A 21,176-nucleotide genomic window follows, 5' to 3' on the forward strand; every position below is an offset into this window, starting at 1 on the left:
CAGATGTCCTGTAATGATTAACCCATTGCATCTGCCCGTGAAGCAGCCATAATTCTAGTGGAGTGACACAGCTCCCCAGTTGATAATCTGAAAGGTCATAGACCATGAAAATAACTCATTTTAGCCAGCAATTGAGATGAAATGGAAGGTCAGAAGTTATCAGACAAGGAACTGCACTATCTAAAGGATGATGTGCTCTCTACATAGATGAATGCTGCATAGTGTTTATCTAGGAAATTAACTTAAGCCTGAGTGTGATTACAAAGATTGGGAAAGAATGCAGGAAATACATTTCCTGGGAGCAGTGGAAAGTAAAATGGATCAGGGGCACAACTGCTGAACCATGTTGAAGAACCCAAGGCTCTGGCGAGACCTAGACCCAGACCTAAGGAACCCGGTAAACAAGACAACCCAGTTCATATAATCTATGAGGAGAGGTTATGGCCCCTTAGAACAAAACCCTAAAGAAAAGTGACATAAGTGAACAAGATTCCAAAGGCTCCAGGGAGGAGTCTGTTGACAATTTAGGCCCAAATGAAGATTGCACACGGGGTAAGGGAACTTGATAAAAGGGTTGGCCCCTGAAAATCCTTTCAAAAGGCATGTCAACAAGGTAGCAGTCTTCAAACTGTGGGCAGTAAGAAGCAAATCTGTGGAGGCACATAGACAGTCTATGAGCTAAATACAGCACCTGCTGCCTGAGTGAGTGGTAATGCATCATGCTTTTAAGCACAGCACACGCATATTTGCAATCACCAGAAAAGAGGCACCACCTGCCTTCTAAACTGCCTCTTTTGAAGGATACTTATCAAATGCAGCCCAACTAGACATTCACACATTCACAGTTGAATGACAAAATCAGCAGGTATTCAGGATAAACAAATACATATTTTGTCAAGTTCCAGCTTGTCTAAGACTGCATAGTGGAGGGAGGCAAGTCATGGGATGGCTGTATGTGTTTGCCGGTTATGACGGAATGGGTTTGCCAAAATCATCCCACATGTCCCGGGCACTTGTATAAAATACAGAAACAACAGAGGGGAAATAGTGGGAATGATTTATTAAATTAAATCAGTCCACGGTGGGAACATTAATTAGACGCAATGCTTGCTGGTGTGTACCTATAACCAAGTGAATCAAGGAAGTTTTATTTAAAATAAGCTTAATTCCCTGTGGTCCTAATGTTTTGGGAAACCTTTAGTTTTTAGTCTCCAGGTGGCATTAGGTACCCTGCCCAATGGTCTTCTTATGTCTTTTGACTTTCAAAGCAAGGCACTCAGTTCTTTCTTAGCTCACATTGTTGCGGTCCCCCACCTAGGTTGGCATGCTCAAAATAGGCACAAAATATATACACACTATATATGAGAAAAGACGTGGTATCTGTATGTTCTCCGTTCATTTGAACACAAACTGCTCTTTTGTAAATTTCAACACCACCGATGCAATAAAATTTGAGTTGCATTCAAAATTTAAATTCAATGAGTTGCAACAATTCTATTTGACCATAAATATATTATTTAGTTCTTATTTTTTCCAATGTCCTGACGAGGCCTATAGCCAGTAGGGCTAAAAAGCATTGACATTCTATTTGGAGGGGTCCTCAACAAATTTGAAAACTTCTTTTACAAACTATGTCATGCACAGCCTAAGAAATAAGGGACTTAGAAGTCCCCACAGCCTATTGTGTATGTAGGACCACCTCTGCCTGTGGACTATGTGTTCATACATAGCTTTGAAGCCACAGAAAGTCTATTGGAAGACTGAAGCATATTCCGAGAAAAATCATGGAATGATTTTATTAATGTATTTATATTGTTATGGAATAATTAATAGTTTTCTGCATTTTGTCTGCTCAGCATTTATTATATATAGTCAGACGTGTATATATATGATGATAATGTGTCTATAGTCCTTGCCTCATTTTTCTGAGATTGTGTATGATGCGTATTTATGTGAGCAAGAAACAACACAAGCAGAGGGACTTGAGCTTATATTAAATAAATCTTTATTGATTCATTTGTTGATAGATATACAGTAGCAAGCACAATGTCTAATTAATGTTCCTACCCTGGACTGATTTCATTTGATAATTCGTTCCCACCATTTCCCCTCTTTTGTTTCTGAGTTTCTGTGTGTGTGTGTCAAGCCACATTTCTAGAAATTGGTCTACATTGCAGGATTTGTTTTTTCTGAATATGTGTTAGTTCAGTTACTACAAACTCACACAGAATATGTACTGGAGACCAGAAACAAGGAGGGTACTCTCTATTTCAATGTGCATTGGATCTTTTGTGTTTTTTTTATGTTGGGCAGTTTGAGCCTGGTCTTGAGTGGGCCAATCCTGGTAACTATCTCATGGCCACAGGCATACATAAGATAAGCTTAAGGAACCTGACCTTTTCTTTCGTTTGGAAGATTTAAAACACATTTTTAAACAGGGTGTAATACTGCTTCCTTTTACTTGTGTTTGTTTTGAGATGTTGCATGTGGAATCCTCACATCATCAGCTCTCTCTAAAATTCCAGAGCATCCGTTTTGGCAGTTGTTCACAGACGCCAGTCTTGGATGGCAGCTAAAGTTGTCTTGGGTCCTTCAGAATAATAGAAACTGGCCTAATCTTGCTCTCGCCTGCATTGTTCTGCTATCAGCGATCGATCCCTTGGAACTCTGCTGTCACACCATCCTTCATATTTTGGTACCAGGAGTGGAGTAAAGCCTTTTGTTTCCGAAGTTGGACCTACCGATGGATTCTGCAGCTATGTATGGGTGTCTATATGCACGTTGGAGGCTGCCCGCGCCGGCACCACGGTTAGTTATTTTCCTTTGAGTTGGATATTCAGAGGCAGATTTCATTTTATTTTGAATGACGCCGCGTTACTTGGATACTAGCGACGCTTGTTGCTAAGATACTACTTGCTCTGGAAATTAGCTCACGGTTTCCGGTAAACTGACTCTTTCAGAAGGCTCTATCACAGCGCGTGGGTTGTTGCCTAGATTCTGCTCATGCTGGTATTTAGCCTACACTTCCTGGCAAGCTGACTCTTTTGAAGTGTTACTCGATGCCCTCACACCAGGGGCCATCGGACTTCTTCCGTTTTTGCTCTGTGAATCGGAATGGAGTGGTTTGCTGGATACGTTAAGCTGCTATCAAGCTGCCATTCTTTTATAAATGTGGAGAAAGGCTTCCTGACTCTACTTTTCTCTTCATTCTAACTTTTTGGGCTGGATTTTCAGTTTTTTGTTTTAAGCCAGCTTTTGTCTTATCTTCATCACTTTTGTTCAGTTTATTTCCCTAAACCTTCGATTTTTACTATGGCATACAATCAAGGAGTTGTTCAGCCTCCCCCTTTCTTTACAAAGGAGTGGCAAGCTAGATATGATATAAAATGGAGTGGATGGCTGAGGATTTTTTAAATACCTCATAGCCATTGATGCTATTGAATTTTCTCCTGTTCGACAAATGGCCTTGCTGTTCAATCATCTAGGGGTTGCTGGTCAATGTGTGATGGACAATTTGCCGCCTATTCAGGCTAAGCAAAGTGGTGATACAATTTGGAACGTTTATTTGGAAGGAAAGTAAAGGATGGGAAAACAGTATTCAGATGAGTCCAGCTTGAAAGATTTAACTTTGCCATGTGCAAGCAATCTGCTGAAGAAACTGTCAAGGAATATGTGGCAACTTTGCGAGTTTTAGCTGCTAAATGAAATTTTGGCAATAGTGTTGATATTTACATAAGGGACCAATTTGTGCTTTACTGCTTTTCTAAGAAAATACAGGAACGTCTGCTAGCCTGTCGTAATCCTTCTTTGGCAGAAACAATTGACATTGCAAAAAGTATGAAAAGATCCATTCTTTCTTCTAACGTTTATCAGGTCACATTAGTCAATCTTCTGTTAATTGCATGACGGAGAATGATTCGATCTGTGCAGTTAGCACTAAGTCTTCTAAACAAAATAGGGGTACTAGAGTTTGTTTCCGATGCGGTTCTTGCAATCATATTGGAAATTGTCATGTCCTGCAATAGGAAAAAAATGTTTGAAATGTCACAAAGTAGGATATTTTCAGTGAGTGTGTAGAAGCACAGCTAGTTGTGTTGGTACGACTAGCAATCTCAGTAGAGTGAATATTAGCAATGTACATACTAATGATTTGGAGAATCAGTCTCACAGTTTGCTAGAAAGATTTTCCAATATAGTTTTGACTGTGGATTCTATAGATTTGATTGTGCTTTTGGAAGCTGGAGCTGTCAAAGGACCTTTGTGTGAAGCACTCGTGGGTGGCAGAACAATAACAGTTATGGCAGATTCGGGGGCTCCTGTGACAATTTTAGCAGATACTACTTACAGTAAATTCTGGTCGGATTCAAATGTTTTGGAACTGCCTGATATAAGTCCTAAAGCATTTGGTGAACAGGATATTGAACTCCTTGGATTCTTTGTTTCAAATTTAGAAATTTTGAAGAGGTGCACATATACAAAAATATATGTTGCGGTTAATGGAAGAGAAATTGTGGGCTGGAAAGATTTAGCTAGACTTGGCATTGTTCTGCGTCTTGGACATGATGTTCCTATTGTTTTGAGTGACATGCTTTTTTTGATAGGAGTGTTGTTTCTTTATCTCTAGTTTCTGCAGATGGACTGTTTAAGCAGTTGAAATCTCAATTTCCCAAAGTTTTCACAGATAAGGTTGGAACTGTTCTAGGCTTCGAGCATTGCATCAAATTAAAGAATGGAGCTGTACCCATAGTACATAAGGTTAGACCAGTATCTTTGAGTATCAGGCAGAATTTGAAGGAGTTGTTGGATAGGTTAGTTACTATGGGTATAATGTTTCCTACTGATTCTTCTGAATGGGGTTCTCCCATTGTTCTCACAAAGAAGAGGTCCGGTGATTTTCGACTTTGTGTTGATTCGAGATCTCTTAACGGAAATATTTTAGTGGATTGTCATCCCCTTCCCCACATACAAGAAATGGTGACTAGCATAGGAAATTCTACGTTTTTTTCTACTATGGACCTACATTCAGCATACCATCAAATAGCATTGAGTGAATATTCCCAACCATTTACTACTTTTGTCACACCATTTGGTGCATTTAAGTATTGTAGGTTACCATTTGGATTAGCATCTGCTGCTAGCGTTTTTAAAAAATAATGGATGCTTTATTTGGGGCAATGAATAATGTTCAATCATTCCAGGATGACATACTAGTTCACACTGAGACAATTGAAGAGCACGTTCAGGCTTTAAAGAGGGTTTTTGTTGTTTTATAGGCTTGTTGCATGACAGTCAATTCAGAGAAGTGCAAATTCATGTTGAGTGAAGTGGAGTATTTGGGACATACAATTTCTGGGAATGGCATAAAACCAAAATCTTGTAATTTAGAAGCTATTGAAAACGCTCCAGCTCCCTCTGACAAGAATGCCCTATGCTCCTTTTTGGGGTGGTGTAATTATTATGCTAGATTTGTCCTGGGCTTTGCTATGATGCTTCAGTCTTTGAGATTTTTGCTTAAAAAAGGCAACAAATTTGTGTGGGACTCTCAAGCAGCTGACGCCTTTCAGAATATTACAGAGGTAGTTTTGTCTGCTCCTGCTCTTAAGCCTTTTGTCTCTTTAGCCAAGTGTTTAATAAATGTTGATGCCAGTCTTAAAAGGGATCGGTGCTGTGTTTGGGCAGTGGGTCAATGGCCAGGAAAATACTGTTGCTTTTGCTTCAAGATTTCTTACTGATGCGGAAAGTAATTATAGCACAATTGAACAAGAGTCCTTGGCGTGTGTGTGGGCGGTGGAAAAATGTAAGACTTACGTTAGGAGCACCAGTTGTGATTTGTACCCTGATCACAAACCATTAGTGTACCTTCTTTGTGGCAATTGTTTCAGTAAAGCATCTGCTCACTTGGTCCATTTGCTTTCTAAATTGCAGGAGTATATTCTTAGTGTGAAATATGTACAAGGGGGGGGAAATACTCATGCAGACTGTCTTTCACACATGCCATTGCCACATTCTGATGACGTTTTTGCAGACCATGATACAAAGTGTGTTGTAGGTATGGTGGATGCTGTTTCACCTTGTGATGGCATTATTACATAGGATGACTGGAGTTCGGCCATGTCTAAAGATGGACTGTTGTTGCAAGTTCTGCACTTCATTGAAAATGAGTGGCAAAAACTTTTCATCAAATTGCTATGGGATTGCCATGGGAGAATGGTATATGTGTGAGGGGGGATTGTTTGTTCCACCTAGTCATCTGAGGGTCAAAGTTATCAAAATTGCACATGAGGGGCATTTAGGCATTTCTGCTACGTGCAAAAAGTTAAAGGAAGTTTATTGGTGGCCCAGTATTGACAAACAGGTTACCAATTTTGTGGACTATTGGTCACACTGTGTTGTTTCAGATAAACACTGGAAGTGTACTACCAAGCCTTTATGTATTGTTCCTCTTCCTGACAAAGCTTGGGATAAATTGTCTGTAGATTTTTTCCGGGCCTTTCCACCTATTGCCTAATTCAATTAAATATTTAATTGTTTTGGTTGATTACTTTTCTAAATGGATTTATTATTCATTTGTGGAGCTTGCTACTTCAGATTCTGTAATTTCGTCTCTAGAGAAACTGTTCCTTGTTGAAGGTTCTTCTTCCCTGATTGTTACAGACAATGGGGTACATTTTACATCGAAACAAATGGAAGACTTTATGAGAAAATGTAATGTTAAGCATTCTTAAGTAGCTCTTTACAGTCCAGCATCAAACAGTCTGGTAGAAAGGGCCAATCGATTTTTAAAAGAGGGAATTCAAACAGCTATTGCTGTCAATGTAGATGTTTCATGTTTTCTTAAAGAGAAAATTTGGGTTTATCTTACCACACCTCACTCCACTACAGGGTTGCCTCCTTTTACCCATCTTAGAAGCAGAGAGGAGAGAACCAATTTGATTCCACATTGGTTGACTCATAATGGGGGGAACAAATCCAAATGTTTATGTGGAATTGATTGGAGCAAATTGCAAAACAGTGTTTCAGAAAAACAAAGGTTGCAAAAGTGCAATTACGACTTCAGGAATAAGGTTAAAGAAGTGCCAATCAATGCACATGATTATGTTCTAATAAGAAAACCACAGAGAGTTATTAAAGGAGAATCGAAGTTTTCTTTACCTGTGAAGGTCATCAAGACTAGTAAGTCTTCTCTTTTGTTGGAAGGAAAGGGATGGTGGAACAGGAACAGTGTAGTGCCTATTTCTACATCGCAAGTTGATATTTTCAGAAGAGTGTACTCTGACAGGGATGTTCGCATGAACACTGACAACATGATATCAACTGATACATCTATTGGTGCTAGCGAGAACACTTCCACTACAATTTCATAGTTGCAAGGCTCATCACTTTCTGAGAATGATGAGGGGGTAATCAGTGGTTTTAATACTCAGGAAATGTGTGCTGACAAAAGAAATGATATCATTGAGCAGCATACTCACAGTAATTGTACAGTTAGATTGACATCAACATTTTCGGATTTTTTTTTTAATTAATAATTATCATAGTTATGGTTTATTGTAATTTTGTTATGAGGAAAGGAGAAGATGTAATACTGATTTCTTTTACTTGTGTTTGTTTTGAGATGTTGCCTGCGGAATCCTCACAGTGTCAGCTCTGTCCAATATTCCAGAGCGGTCCGTGTTGGCAGTTGTTCATGGATACCGGTCTTGGATGGCAGCTGAGGTTGTTGTGGGTCCTTCAGAATGAAAGAAACTGGTCTAATCTTGCTCTCGCCTGCATTGTTCTACCATCGACAATCGATCCCTTGGAACTCTCCTGTCACCCCATCCTACACAGTGCTTTCAGCTTTTTGTGTTTGGAGAAATCACTGTTGCAGGTGGCATCTTTGAGAACATGCGGAGAAATGAAACTCACCTCCTGAGATGGCTCTAGCAATGAAAGACGACCTATTTAGAAAATTCAATATATACTTCATTGACACTAGGATACTCTCAACTGGGAACTTCTCCTGAGCACTGTAAAGTCATTGTCGGGCTGGAGAAAGGATTTCAGAATGGCAGTAGTAACAACCTAATGGTTGGAGACTCCATTTGGGTTGTGTATATGTGAATCAGGAGGGTTTGCTCTTTAATGGGGCTATTGAAGTGTCTCAAGATGGGAGTGCACATTGAAGACCAATGCTTGTGCCTGGTGCTGTATTATGTACTACATGGAGATCTATGGCCTTACTTGCACTGCTACGCCCATACCATGCCTTTGTATTCTAAGAGAAGCTTGTGCTGTTGTTTCTTGATGTTCACTTTTGGACTCACTTCATACTAAATGTTTGGTGAAGGAGGTGGTGGCTTTCACCACTAAGCTCCTCATTACAAGTTTCACTCTTTGGACTGGTTTGTCATTGGAAAGAAAAGGAATTGAATGTTTCTGCACATTTAAAAGCTCTGTGAAGTAAGTAATCCAGAGCTTGACCAAAGAGCCTGGAACCTTGGAAATGAAGATTCATGATGGGAGACTTGTGTACTTCTCTAGCTTCCAGTTAAGGCACATACCCACCAACGAACCAGGATAGTGGTGCCTGCAACCAGTGCAGCAGAACAAAGACCATCAAAATTGATGCTGGTTAGAAAATAAAAATAAAAAAAAAGAGTCTGAACTTCTATCTTAGCCAGATGTTCTGAACAATCACTGCCTTTTTGCAATAGAGACGAAAGTCCTTGATTAGTGATTTAGAAATCTATGCAGTGTTAGAATTGTGCAACCAATCCAATGTGATCCACCCTGGATTGGCCTCCCAATCCAGTATGATGGGCAGTTGCATTAATGAGGCATGAAGTACTGAGAACTTTTTGATCCTTCCAAGTGATTGACTGTGAAACTGTGTGAACTGTGAAAAGATACCCAATACGTACTCCCCTCTCTCATCCAACTTTAGAGAAAGTTAGTGAGTCTTAACTAAGCTCCACTTCCTCTAAAATGCTATTTGAGTGACAAGTAGATGAATGAAGAGATAAGCACCTTACCCCACACACTGTATAAGGACATGTTCCTTCCTCTCGCCAAGACCCACAATACATGTTTCTTAAGCTGATCCCAACTCACAAACAAAAGGGTCAACCTTACCTTAAAATATAAGCTCAACAAGGCTATACCCCCTTGCCGATGCAAGGTCTTCCTCAATCTTCATTTCCAAGGACCTCTAGACTTGGGTCAAGTACTGGATCCAAAGAAAAGGTAACATAACAATAGACCCCCTCTGGAGCAACAGCAGGGGGGCTGTCAAGAGACAGACACAAAACAGAGGTTGGTGTTGGTGGTTTTGGGTTATTTACCTGAATGAGGATGGTGGGAAGGCCTCTTCCAGTGAGCACCCAGTGTTTTTTTTTTTGTTTGTTTTAGGAGGGCAGCAGATGCCTGTCTGAGAGGTGCAAAATGCTTGCTTTGTGAGGACTGGGAAGAGGAAGTGGATGAGGAGGTAATGATGGCACACTCTCTTCACAAAGTGGAATGGGTGTTGAGGTCAAAGGAGGACACACTTGCATCACAACTTTGAGTATTGTGGTGCAGTGATGGTGCACTCACATTAAGACACTACGTAAAGTGCTGGTTGTGGAGTGGTGGTGCACTCACTTCAGACGGCAACTCAAATGTTGGTGGAGCTCACACAGTAAGACAGTAAGGGCCTAGTTACGACTTTGGCGGATGGGAAACTCTGTCACAAACGTTAAACAAGTTGCATAGCGTAATCGGGCCCTAAATCTGGTACTGGTGGTGAAATGGTGGGAAACGCACTTATTTCAGCTTTGAAGGAATTGCTGTGCTGAATTCAATGCAGCAGTAAAACTATAGGCTTTGAATTGCAACCAGTAGCACAAAAAACGGATTCTGTGGGTACTCGTTGAATCACAGACTCTCTGGCTAAAACACCCAGGGGCGTTGCTTGGTTAGTAAGTTTTTGGGGGGGCGGGGGGGGGGGGTGAGCTACAGACTTCCAACAATCACGCTGGTGTACGACGTCAAAATACATAATATGACAAGCAAGGCACGTGAGAGGGACTATAGAGGCAGTGAAAAGGGAGACGAACGTGGATTAGCAGGGGTAGTAGGTAAGTCAACAAAACTGTATATTTTGTTAAAATAACTAACATGTTTGAAGACTTTCAGAGCGGAGAGAGAGAGTGTGCGTTTTCGTCTGTGTTTACGTCAAAATTTCTGGTGAAACTCAACTGACACCTCACCATACCCGGATGAAAGCATCCGTACCCAGCTTTTTTCCAGAAAATGCATTAGGGGATGTAACTCCCCAAGCACCCCCCTGAAGCTATGCCCCTGAAGCACCGGAAATGGAGCACCATGTCCTGTGAAGTAGATTAAAAAAAACTTAACCATAATCTGCTTTATCCTTTTCCCTCTGCAGGTCTTCACCGGAAATATGGACAACAACAGCATGAAGGCCAACATGTTTGATCCTCCGTTGATAGCGCAGTTCATCCGCATCTACCCGGTGGTGTGCCGCCATGCCTGCACTCTGCGCTTCGAGCTTGTGGGGTGTGAAATGAATGGTAAATTTCTGCATGCCTAGCGAGTCTGTCACGGTTGCAGTGTTCATTTAACTCCTATTCCTGCCCGTTGTACGCGCATGAGCACCTTTTCTTGCACCCTGTCATCTTCTGGATGGTTTCTGAGGACAGTCGAGAAGGCCTTTGGACAAACCAACTCTCCCTCTGTTCAAAGTCGGCAACTTCAGAAATATGTTTCCTGTATTTGGAAAGCTCCACTATATCTCATTGAAATGCTTATAATTAAATCAGCGCGCATGAAGAACTGCCCAAAATATTCCTGAAATTGCTGAAATAGCTTGACATGTCCACTAGGTGGCAACACACGCTGGAAAGTTTGTGCAGTAACTAACATTAACAATATCAATTCAGATCAGGCCACTTTAGATTCTGGTTTGCTTAGAGACTGACCTGGCATCACACAGATTATTTTTCCCTACAGAGAACTGCAACACTTCTTTATTGATCTGCACTTTTCGCGCTTCTCTGCCTTTAATGGTGGCCTGCATCCTGAAGGTGTCAGCCATGATATATAACAGAATAAGATTGTTTTACTCATGCCACCGTGCATGAACAGCTGAGCCTTGGCTGCTAGATGACCGTATATGTTTTGACTTTCAGCCTCTCCTTTCGCCTGCTGAGCTGTCGTCTAGTGGAAATAAGAGAAGAGAAACGTCATAGCCCACATGAGCTTAAATATGATTCCAATTAATGGGGGCCAAATTCAGGAAAAAATAACATCCTTACCAGGGTAGGGGGGGTATGGAGTACAAAAACCACCGAGAGGTGAATTGTGTTATTGCTAGCAGAAAGGGGTAGCCTCCTTACAGGGTCCTTTGTCTTCTGAGTAAAAACGGAGGTCCGGCTTCGTCTGCAGCCCACCCCTAGGGGCAGTGCTGTAAAGGTGTGGGCCTGACATAGCGACCTCATCCACCCAGCCATGGGCTGCATGTGGAGTGTGCCAGGAAGAGTGCTATGAGGTGTGGGCATACTTAGGATGGGTGATGGTGAGTTGCTACTAAGAATTCCAAGGCCCTTGAATTAGCTCTTACTATAAAGTTAAGGCTTCGAAGAGCTGATGCCATGTCCTACTTTAATGCAAACACGTTTAATAAGTCACCATCCCTCCGCCAGTCGAGCAACTTAAGCTTCTAACTGGATCCAGAGTCACATATGGCTTGAGAAGAGGACCCAAACTGAAGTAGGGACTGTAATTTTAAGCGCACTCCTCCCTCCCTCCACCACCAAATTTCAAATTCGAGGGCAAATCTATTTTCACATGGATTAAAAAAAAGTCCAAAGCAGTAACCTCTAAATAGTAATATAATAGACTTTAGGCCATCAGAGTTCAAATGACACTGGCCAGCAGAGAATGCCCAAGAGCCAGGAGTATCATTTACCTCCAATAACAATGACAGGAGTTCCCATCCATGGTGCAACGCATGAATGATTGGATGATGCAGACATCTGAGAGACATAAGCCTCCGCTGGGGCACCCCGAGCACCTGATCTACACCAGATGAAGGGGCGAGAAAAAAGGGACTTAAATCCCCTAGACATCCAGGTGTGCTCTTGCTTCCTAAGTACCAGGCGATGAGAGATTTATCTCAAACCCTCAGGCGAAGAAAACCCTTCCTTTATTATTGTAGAAACACCGCCCTTGCACATCCTTTAATTATATGCCATAAAGCGGCCCAGTACAATAGGTACGTTTTTAAGGATGGTTAAGGTACATATTTCCCCCAAGAACAAGAGTCCTCTGGCCATTGTTGCATTTAACACACAATTTGGTGGGGAAACAATCCCTCTTTTCAAAATTTCGGTAAAAGGATATACTCAGGAATTAATGTGTGGAATCGACCCCTCAAGAAGTGTTCATGTTTAGATTAGAATTCCAGGCCCGCTAGGTAGTGGCATTAATGCGAGACCACAGTGGCTACCGGCAGACGTGCACACTACACTGGGTGCTGTTTGAAGGGCGTCTTTTTCCATGAGCCTCGATGGGGATGGTTTGCGAGAGCGCAGCTGGGGACACTTCTTTACTCAGAAGGGCCCATTGACGGTAAAAACCACAATTCACGCCTCGTGCCTTGGATGTAAAATCAAGTGTTGACAAAATAGATCCGCTTCAGTTTTATTGTCTGTTATAAAAAAAAATCCCTGTCCCGTATGATTGTAAGGTGAAAAAACAGCATCTTATATTTACCTTTTTAATATTCTTATGAATGGTAATACTTTTGTTTTGTAGGGTGAGGGTTTACTAACCGACCTTTAAGCTGGGACCTGCTAAATTGAAATCTCATTTGGATTAATGAGTACGTTAAGGAAAATAGTAAATCGTGACATGCAACTGCTAGTAATGGGTGAATGCTTACTACTTTCTGCAATTCCCTGTGATACGCCTGGAACTCTGCGCCACACCGGGGAAAAGATGTCCGTGTGCAAACGCACATTTTTGTTCTTTTTTTCGCCACAGAGAAAAATAGTTCTCCCTTTCCTCTACATATCCTCCAAGTTTGTGTGTCACCAGTTCTCTTTACCTGCCCTTCCAAAGTTGGACGAAGAGTTGCTCCAGTCCTTTCCTGCAGTAAATCTCCGACCATTTGCAGGGCGGGAAAGTTTCAGAAAGAAGTTTATTAATGCCCACTAATGCACCTGTTTTATGTGTATTCAGAAATGTTCCTGGCTAATCGAGCTTTGTTCCACCAACTTCCCACCTTTTGTGTAGGAGCAATGTATTTCTCTGCAGTCATGGTGAAGAAATATGTTGTAGTAAACATATTTACACCCGCCACAAATTCTCTTCTCTGAATTCCTGCCATGCACAAATGTCGTGATTTTTGTCTCTAAATGTACATGTATGGTTGAAAAGGCCTTTGTCATTTTGCTCCTAAAATTGGTCGAAACTCCTCTGATTTCAAGACCTTGTAATGGTGTGCGTTGCAAAATGACTGTCAGACTCTTCCTGTAATATGTCACAGAGCACCTATATTCAGAATGAGGAATAAAGTGGCCATGCATGGCATAGTAGATTATTCTTGAACGGCATTCTACATTCCCATAATGTTACAATAAGAAGGTGCTTCACATATGTACATAAAAATCTAAACTTAATAAAGGGCAGTTAAAACACGAAGACCACTAAGAAGGTGGTCTATATTTTCCGTCACCCACAAACACCCTAGTTTTGAGGATTTTCTTGCCACCCATCTCACACCTCCATCATGAAGACTTTCGGAGTGGGCAGGGATGGTTCACTGACTGTATAGACCCCACAGAGGGGTACATTTACACACTGCACTTCCAATCCCTATCACCTCCCAAAGTTCATGTATGTTTTACCGCCTGCCATTCAGGAGCCTCAGGTCTTGGTTGTGCAGCAGGGAACTTTGCCATCACCTTCTTGTGAAGTTTGACTGGGGTATCCTCCACATGCAAGCTGCTTTTCACTACTTCTGAGATTGCAAGAGTAGGAACTAAGTATAAACATTGTAGATAACAAGCACTGGCAATAACAATAGATCTGGCTTTAAAGGAAAGTTGTATAGTAACATGAAGCATTACAAGAAAAAACATGGGAATAGATATATATTTGTGTGGAAGCAAATAACTGTACAATGCTATTGGTGTAGGTTAAAGGTAAGGTGACAGTTGCACACAAGAAAGAAAACGAGCTACAGCTAATATACACTGTTGTTTACAATATAAAACAACCAAAACCGTCAAGATAAATATAATACAAAAAATGATATTTATTTCATATGCATGTACAACAACAAAACAATAATAGTCCAAATATAATATATAAATATTTACATCTTCAAAGGGAAAGACAGTTGCACCATCAAGCCAGACCTAAAAATCCATGTAGGTTAATGACTTCCCTCCTCCCATCTCTTGTGCCGCAAGAGAAAAACAACATAACTTATCTAGTTATCTACGACACTTTTTAATAGCATCCAGTGTCCTGTGTTTGTGCACTACTCTTAGGTAGATAGATAAAAAAAATTATCACAGCTGCTGGAGGGCAAGCACTTTTTGTTTTGGAAGCACACAACTTCTGCCCAATCAAAGCAGGCAATCTTGGACCTCAACATGAAGGCGGAGCCAAAGCCACTCTCTAGTGATGCGCATATAATTGCCTGACGACATCTGAAATATCAAGCCAAATCATAAAAATAAAATAAAATCATACCAAACCATAAAAAAGCATATGGAAGTTAGGAGGGTCACCTATTGAGATGTTATCGCTTTATTCAAGAGTGAGTGGTAATTTCTCGGAGGCTTTTTGTGTTGGGTGAAGACAGACATCACTTTGTACTTGAAAGTACAAGTTAAACCTTATTTCCAGTGCACACACTGGGTCCCATGAAAAGTTTTTTTTTTTTTTTTTTAATTCACAATGTAGTTTTAAATGCACCTGTGATGACCCTGCTGCCACTTTCCCTCTCAAGCCCACACCCACCACTATACCCATACTGGATCTCCATGGTGTAACAATGGTTCCTGTGTCCCCCTGCTGTGCAGGGGGCCACAATCCTTCGGGGGGGGGGGGTCTTTCTGCCCAAGTCCAATTAATATCTGTGAGATATTGGAGACTGGAGGCCCACTCTTCCCATTCAGCAGGTTGTCCTCATCAATTTACGTTACGTCACTGCTGAGTCCCTAACATGAACAGAACAGTCCTTTATATGGTTAGTCCTCTGACGGTTTAGGGAAATTCATATGTGAGTTGACTCTGACCTTTGATGTGTGAGTCAGTCAGACAGGCAGTGCTTTAAATGGGCAGTCACTGTCCAGTACAGCGCACATGCATTTCTTCAATTTGAAAGGAAGAGTACCTGCACTTCACAGCAATAGATTTAATGGAAGAGTAGCAGCACTTCTCAGGAGCAAATAAGTGCTCTGGGTAGAGGGTACCAGCAGTGCTTAACTTGAGCTGGTGGGGGCTAGCAGCACTCATTTTTGAGGACTGGCACTTATCTTTCCTCACAAGCCATTTTCAAAGAGCAAGAGAGAGAACAACACACAAAGCAGAAAGATGGAAAGCAGGAACCTGAAAGACTGAGATAAAGGGGCAGAGAGGGGTGGCTACTGGATTAAAGAGGTTTGAGGTGGATTCAGGACTGCACAGCCATCGCTGACAATTAATAGCACTGACTTCAGGCTTCTGAGCAGGCTTAAGGCACTTACATTTATTATTTTACAATTTAAGCCAAGAGTACCAGCACTTCTGTATTTCCATCTAAAGAACTGCAGACATGCCAGTCACAAACGCCTCTCCTCACACACACTATTAACTTCTCATTGTAAATTTCACTAGAGGAATATTTGGAATTCAAAAGAGGGACAGACCACCCTTCTCTATAAAACCGCATTATATTAAATAGCTACATAAAAATCAAATTATCTATAATTATTATATTACAATTTAAAAATAAAAATATATTAGATAATTACATAAAATAATTACACAGTTAATTTAATAAAGCAATGGTGCATCTATAGCTCACCTGGGCAGTTGAGATTTGTGCTGGATATAGAGAGGATTGTAAAAACATTTCTGTGAGATTAGCAATACTTTGTACAAAACTAGGTTTGGTTAGCAGGCGTTAAACGTTTGTATCTGGTTTTGCTCTTTATCTCTCGCAATCATAGTTCTGCTTCCCTATTCCTCACATCCGTGTCCTAACTCTCGAGCGACACTTTCTGGCAGCATGCAGAACTGCAATGCACCCAAAAATATTTCCAATTATCGACCTTGGAAAATTATGACTCATGTCCACGTTTGACAAATTCAACACTTTTACACGTATTTTATGGAAATCACGGGCATCTAAACATGTTGAACATCATCCACTGCAGTAAACGTATTTTACCCTATCTTTTTCTCAAAAATCCTTTTGTTCAGTAGTTATAAAATAATGATAATCCAAGGAGGTAAATTAGGGAGCCTTCAAATTGTAAATTGTATTTATATAGCGCTTACTACTCATGATGCGTGAAAGCGCTTTGTGGCGAGCAGCACGCAACTGGGGAGCCCAAGGTTAGGTTCAGTTGTTTTAAGGTTGTTAAGTTTGTGCTCTTAAGATCTCAAGCATTTACACTATTGTTTTGCGGAGAGTGAAATTAAAGGATAAGGTATTTTTTAATGATATTTTATGTAGACATACACATATCTAAATATTTACATAAATGTATTTATTTATACAAACACATATGCACACAATAGTCAGTGATATCTCTATAGAAGGCCGGAACATTTATATATATATCTATAGCACATAGATGTAATAATATGGCCAGATATACACATGTATTTTGTGACTAAATATAGATAGAATGTTTTTACTTATTTTCTTACTCTGTGCCTACATACATATATATCCTTAAAAACTGAAGCATTAACTTATTTAAATACCCATATGCATTTAGGTAACCTCATCTACATAACCGGACAGAAATATTTTATCATGTTACAATTTAGATAGTTTTTTTAACACTCAAGAGGAAGAGCAGAATCATTTGTAGAGAAAGCAGCTCCACCCCAAAGGAGGATACCAACTAGGGGATAATTTCAGGTTTTCCCGCTTCACTTAGGGAGGCTTGCTCGACCTCTCACTGCAACATGTCAAATGCACTAACTGCATGCTGTTAGTCTGATTTATCCAATGTGCATGTTTTGGGATTGCAGTAATTCATTAGACGCTAAACCCCTGAGAGTACCAAAAAGTTAGTAAAAGATTGCTTTTTTCAAGTGTTTAATGCAAGGTCCTCACCATAGCATAGTTGAATATTTGGCTCTTTTTATTAAGTACCCACAGAATGGTTTGAAGTGCAAGTTATTTTAAAAAGGATCTAAAGTAATAAATACATACATATACACAGTTATAGAGCATTTTTTGACTTGCCTAGATCTTTGGCACTGTTTGACAAATCTTCATGAAATTTCCCCCCCAAAAAGTCTGCCAGTGATTCTTGTTGTGCACAGAAAATTTCTGGGTGATTCGTCAAGTGGGGGCTGAGAGGAAGGGGGAGTCCAAAAAAAACCAAAAAGTGTGTTTCCCATGTTAATTCCCATAGGACATTTGAACACGTTTACAGCCCAAACCACTGGACGAAATCACACCAAATTTGGCAGAAAGCTAGCTATTGGTAAGCAGATTGTTCTTTCACTTATTTGGTGTAAATCCGTTCAGTAGTTTTTGAAATATTAAAGGGAAGATATAGGAATGCTGTGTTTGGCTGCCTGCAGTCTGATCAGAAAGTTGCCATTGCCATTTAGAACACGGTCCCCGGGGCTGAAAAATAAAATTACATAAGGGGTCAGAGTGGCGGTACCCTGACCCAAGGGATGTGATATACAGGTGTTTGAGGCTCAAATTAGCTGAAACAGGCCTTGTGGCAACCTTCAATGTGTACAGCCAAAGAGGGTTAGGTGGTTAAAAGAGCTTGGATGAAGGGCCTGCAGCCAGCCCCCCCGGCTGTCTATGGATTAACGTATAGTAATTATGTAGTAATTAAAATTACTTTACGATAAAAAAACATTGAAATTCACTGAAAAAAAACAAAGGTTGCAGGGAAGTTATAGTAAGGTTCTAAATTTACTCGTACAAAGTACATTAAACTAAGCAGTTATAGTTAAAGTTATTTCAAGTAACTATAACTCGAGCCCTACGGTAACTATAATTCGCTCCTTCCCCATGCACAGCTAATTGTCTCCACATAATATATAATTGATGACATCTTCTCTGGCATCTTTGATATTATCACTGCAACATTTGCAATAAAATTATCGATGAGAAAACTGTGCATAGCGAGGGCACGAGTTATAGTTACCTACGGACGCTAGTTATAGTTACTTGAAATAACTCTAACTGCTGAATTTCTATGATTTTATATGAGTAAATTCAGATCTAACAATAGCATCCACGTAAACATTGTTTTTTCAGTGAAGAATAATGTATATATAACTCTCAGACCACTTTGTTTGATATATATATATATATATATATATATATATATATATATATATATATATACACATATAATTTTTTTCTCAAAGTCAGTCCTGTATGACAAGTCCTTACCTAGCTGCAACAGATGACTTGCTTCTGCCTTTCCATAAGCCCATTGCATTGAATTGCAGAAGGCCAAACCCTGCATGTATCTTGATTTCCGCATAGTACATTCAGAAGTATTCTGTATCCAACGAATCAGTAGATCAATAGAGAAGGCAAACATGTAGATGAAATAATGCAATGAAAATATATTATTTTGTTGCTCTCAGTGGGATTTTCTCTACCAAAGATGAGTTTGTTGTTTGTCAGCTGGTGGGTGTACTGCTTAGCATGCAAGCTGGTTGTGCTTCAGCCTTTGAATGTGGGTTACAACTGTTACCACTGCTGTACATCCATTGTGCTTGCTGCAATGGATCCCTACTCTGTACTCTTCCCTTTCACCACCTCTGTTCTCTGTGAACTGTTGTGTTACAGTGTATTTCAACACGGCAGGTTGCTCTGAGCCACTGGGCATGAAATCACACCTGATTTCCGATAAGCAGATCACAGCGTCCAGTGTTTTCAAGACATGGGGGATTGATGCCTTCACCTGGTACCCACACTATGCTCGTCTGGACAAACTTGGCAAGACAAACGCCTGGACGGCTGCAACAAATGACCCTTCGGAGTGGCTTCAGGTGGGTTATCTTACAGCTATCTTTTTGTCAATCTTACTTAGAAAAGATTTTTTTTCTGCAAGAGCAGGTTTGGACTCCTGTAACAGAAGAAAACTATGAATGCAGGAAAAGTAATACATCTATTTGGTATCATTTCTGAAATTAAGATTTTTTTTAGGTGTTTTATTGTCGTGCACAAATTTTCAAGCACCGGAATCAACTGTTATACCAGTATTTGTATACCCTACATATAAAAATATTTGTCCATTTTTATAGCTCGTCCACTTCTTAGAGAGTCATTGGACAGAAATCTCTGCAAGGAAGCTGTTGCTCTGTGAGACAGACCCCTTAAGTGCAGACTGCTTTTGATCGTATGAATTACATCATCCTAGACTGTTGCTGTCTGAATCGCAAAACCCTCTAGACCACAGAAGAGACAGGTTCCACACTTAGCCAAATGTCTTTTAAGCGCTTCAAATTTGACAGCTGTTCTTTTTCTTATTTGGCTGGCAAGAATTGGAATATTCTTCCTACTTCCAACCCCCTCTTGACTGATCACAGCCAGGTTTAAAAAGTTCTCTCAAAACATGGGTGTTTCAAAAGTAACTTCAACTTCTAGTCCGTTTACCTTTCAATTGCTGAATGATTTACTTAGTCCCAGGGCAAACTTTCCTAGGGTGTAACTACTTGTACGGAATAAATGTAAGAAATGGGAATACATTTTTCTTTTAAATAATGCAATATCTTTATTGAAGGCTATAGTTGGATAGAGTCTTCTTGTGTCAATAAGAACTATGTTGTCCTCTAGTAAGGTCCCTCAGGGCCTGAAAATACCGTTTTGCGAACTTGATTTATTGTCGTATCATAAAATACTTTGGCATCCATACATTGTTCTGCTTAGGGACTTTACCGCTGACTAGACACAGCCACCCACCTTGCAGGATAGCACCACTGTGATCTGTATAAAAAACACAAACTGATCAAGCTCACCACTGAGCTCTGGCTGGCGAGATAAAGGACACTCCCAGGGCCTGGTTCTTGGCTTGATCTTACCAGAACTGGCATCATTGACATATCACCCACAGACGCATGTCTTTCTTTGGAGAGAACAAGTGTTGCCTTACTTTGCTACATTCCTCTAATGTATCCTCTTGCCTGTGAATAATCAGTCAGTCAATGAAGTCTTTATTCGATATTTCATCATAAAAGACATACTACCCGTCATAATACTTATAAAATTATCAGTGCTAACGATTATAACAATAAATACAATATTTCATAAAAGCTACTAAGAACGTATTAAATCTATCTAATGCTTCATTTGTTAAATATTTTAACATATTAAAAAAAAGAAGTACATTACTTTAAAAACTCAGTTCTAAAGTTCAAGATAATTTACTTATCTAAAACATGTAGCTGTTTTAATAGTTCATAACGAATTATCCATGCCCACCCCAGGAATTTGGCCACCCCTATTGCTAAAGTAGGTGAAGGATCGGTTTTAAGGATCCTACAAGCAGTCTCGGCCGATTGTGTGCCCAGACTTTTGCATAGGGGTACCAACCACTTCTTCCTTGGGGCAGCATATAATGGACAGACAAAAAACAAATGGCTCACATTTTCCCGCATTTCAGTACACAATGGGCATTTATCTGGGCCGCCAGTGCCCCAGGTTGAGGTTAAACACCTTAATGGTATTGAGCCCACTCTAACTTGGTGATATAATTTGCGGTCCATAGGTTTTGTAATAACATCCCAGTACTTTTCAATTGCAGAGGCATCTTTCACGTGTACAAAAGTTGTTATAAGGGAACTACCTATAAGGGATGAGTGTCTTATGCCTACCACCCATTCCCAATATAGTTGTTTCAGCTCTTTTTTTGAAGGAAAAGTAGCTGAGTCTGGGTTGTGCCAAAGGGCACCTAGACCCATGGCACAAAGGGTGGTTC

General features: G+C 40.4%; 1 protein-coding gene across 2 annotated transcripts in view; it reads left to right on the top strand.

Annotated features, from left to right (window-relative positions):
• Positions 1 to 21,176, top strand: part of MFGE8 (milk fat globule EGF and factor V/VIII domain containing) — a 205,150-nt gene that overhangs the window by 139,445 nt on the left and 44,529 nt on the right. Inside the window, exons 7-8 of one of the 2 annotated variants that reach the window (XM_069222710.1) lie at positions 10,409 to 10,553; positions 19,046 to 19,248. In XM_069222710.1, the coding sequence (XP_069078811.1) occupies positions 10,409 to 10,553; positions 19,046 to 19,248 (348 nt within the window). The remainder of the gene's footprint in view (positions 1 to 10,408; positions 10,554 to 19,045; positions 19,249 to 21,176) is intronic. The other variant, XM_069222709.1, reaches the window with a different exon arrangement.

The sequence above is a fragment of the Pleurodeles waltl genome, chromosome 3_1 (genome assembly GCF_031143425.1).
Source record: "Pleurodeles waltl isolate 20211129_DDA chromosome 3_1, aPleWal1.hap1.20221129, whole genome shotgun sequence".
Classification (NCBI taxonomy): domain Eukaryota; kingdom Metazoa; phylum Chordata; class Amphibia; order Caudata; family Salamandridae; genus Pleurodeles; species Pleurodeles waltl.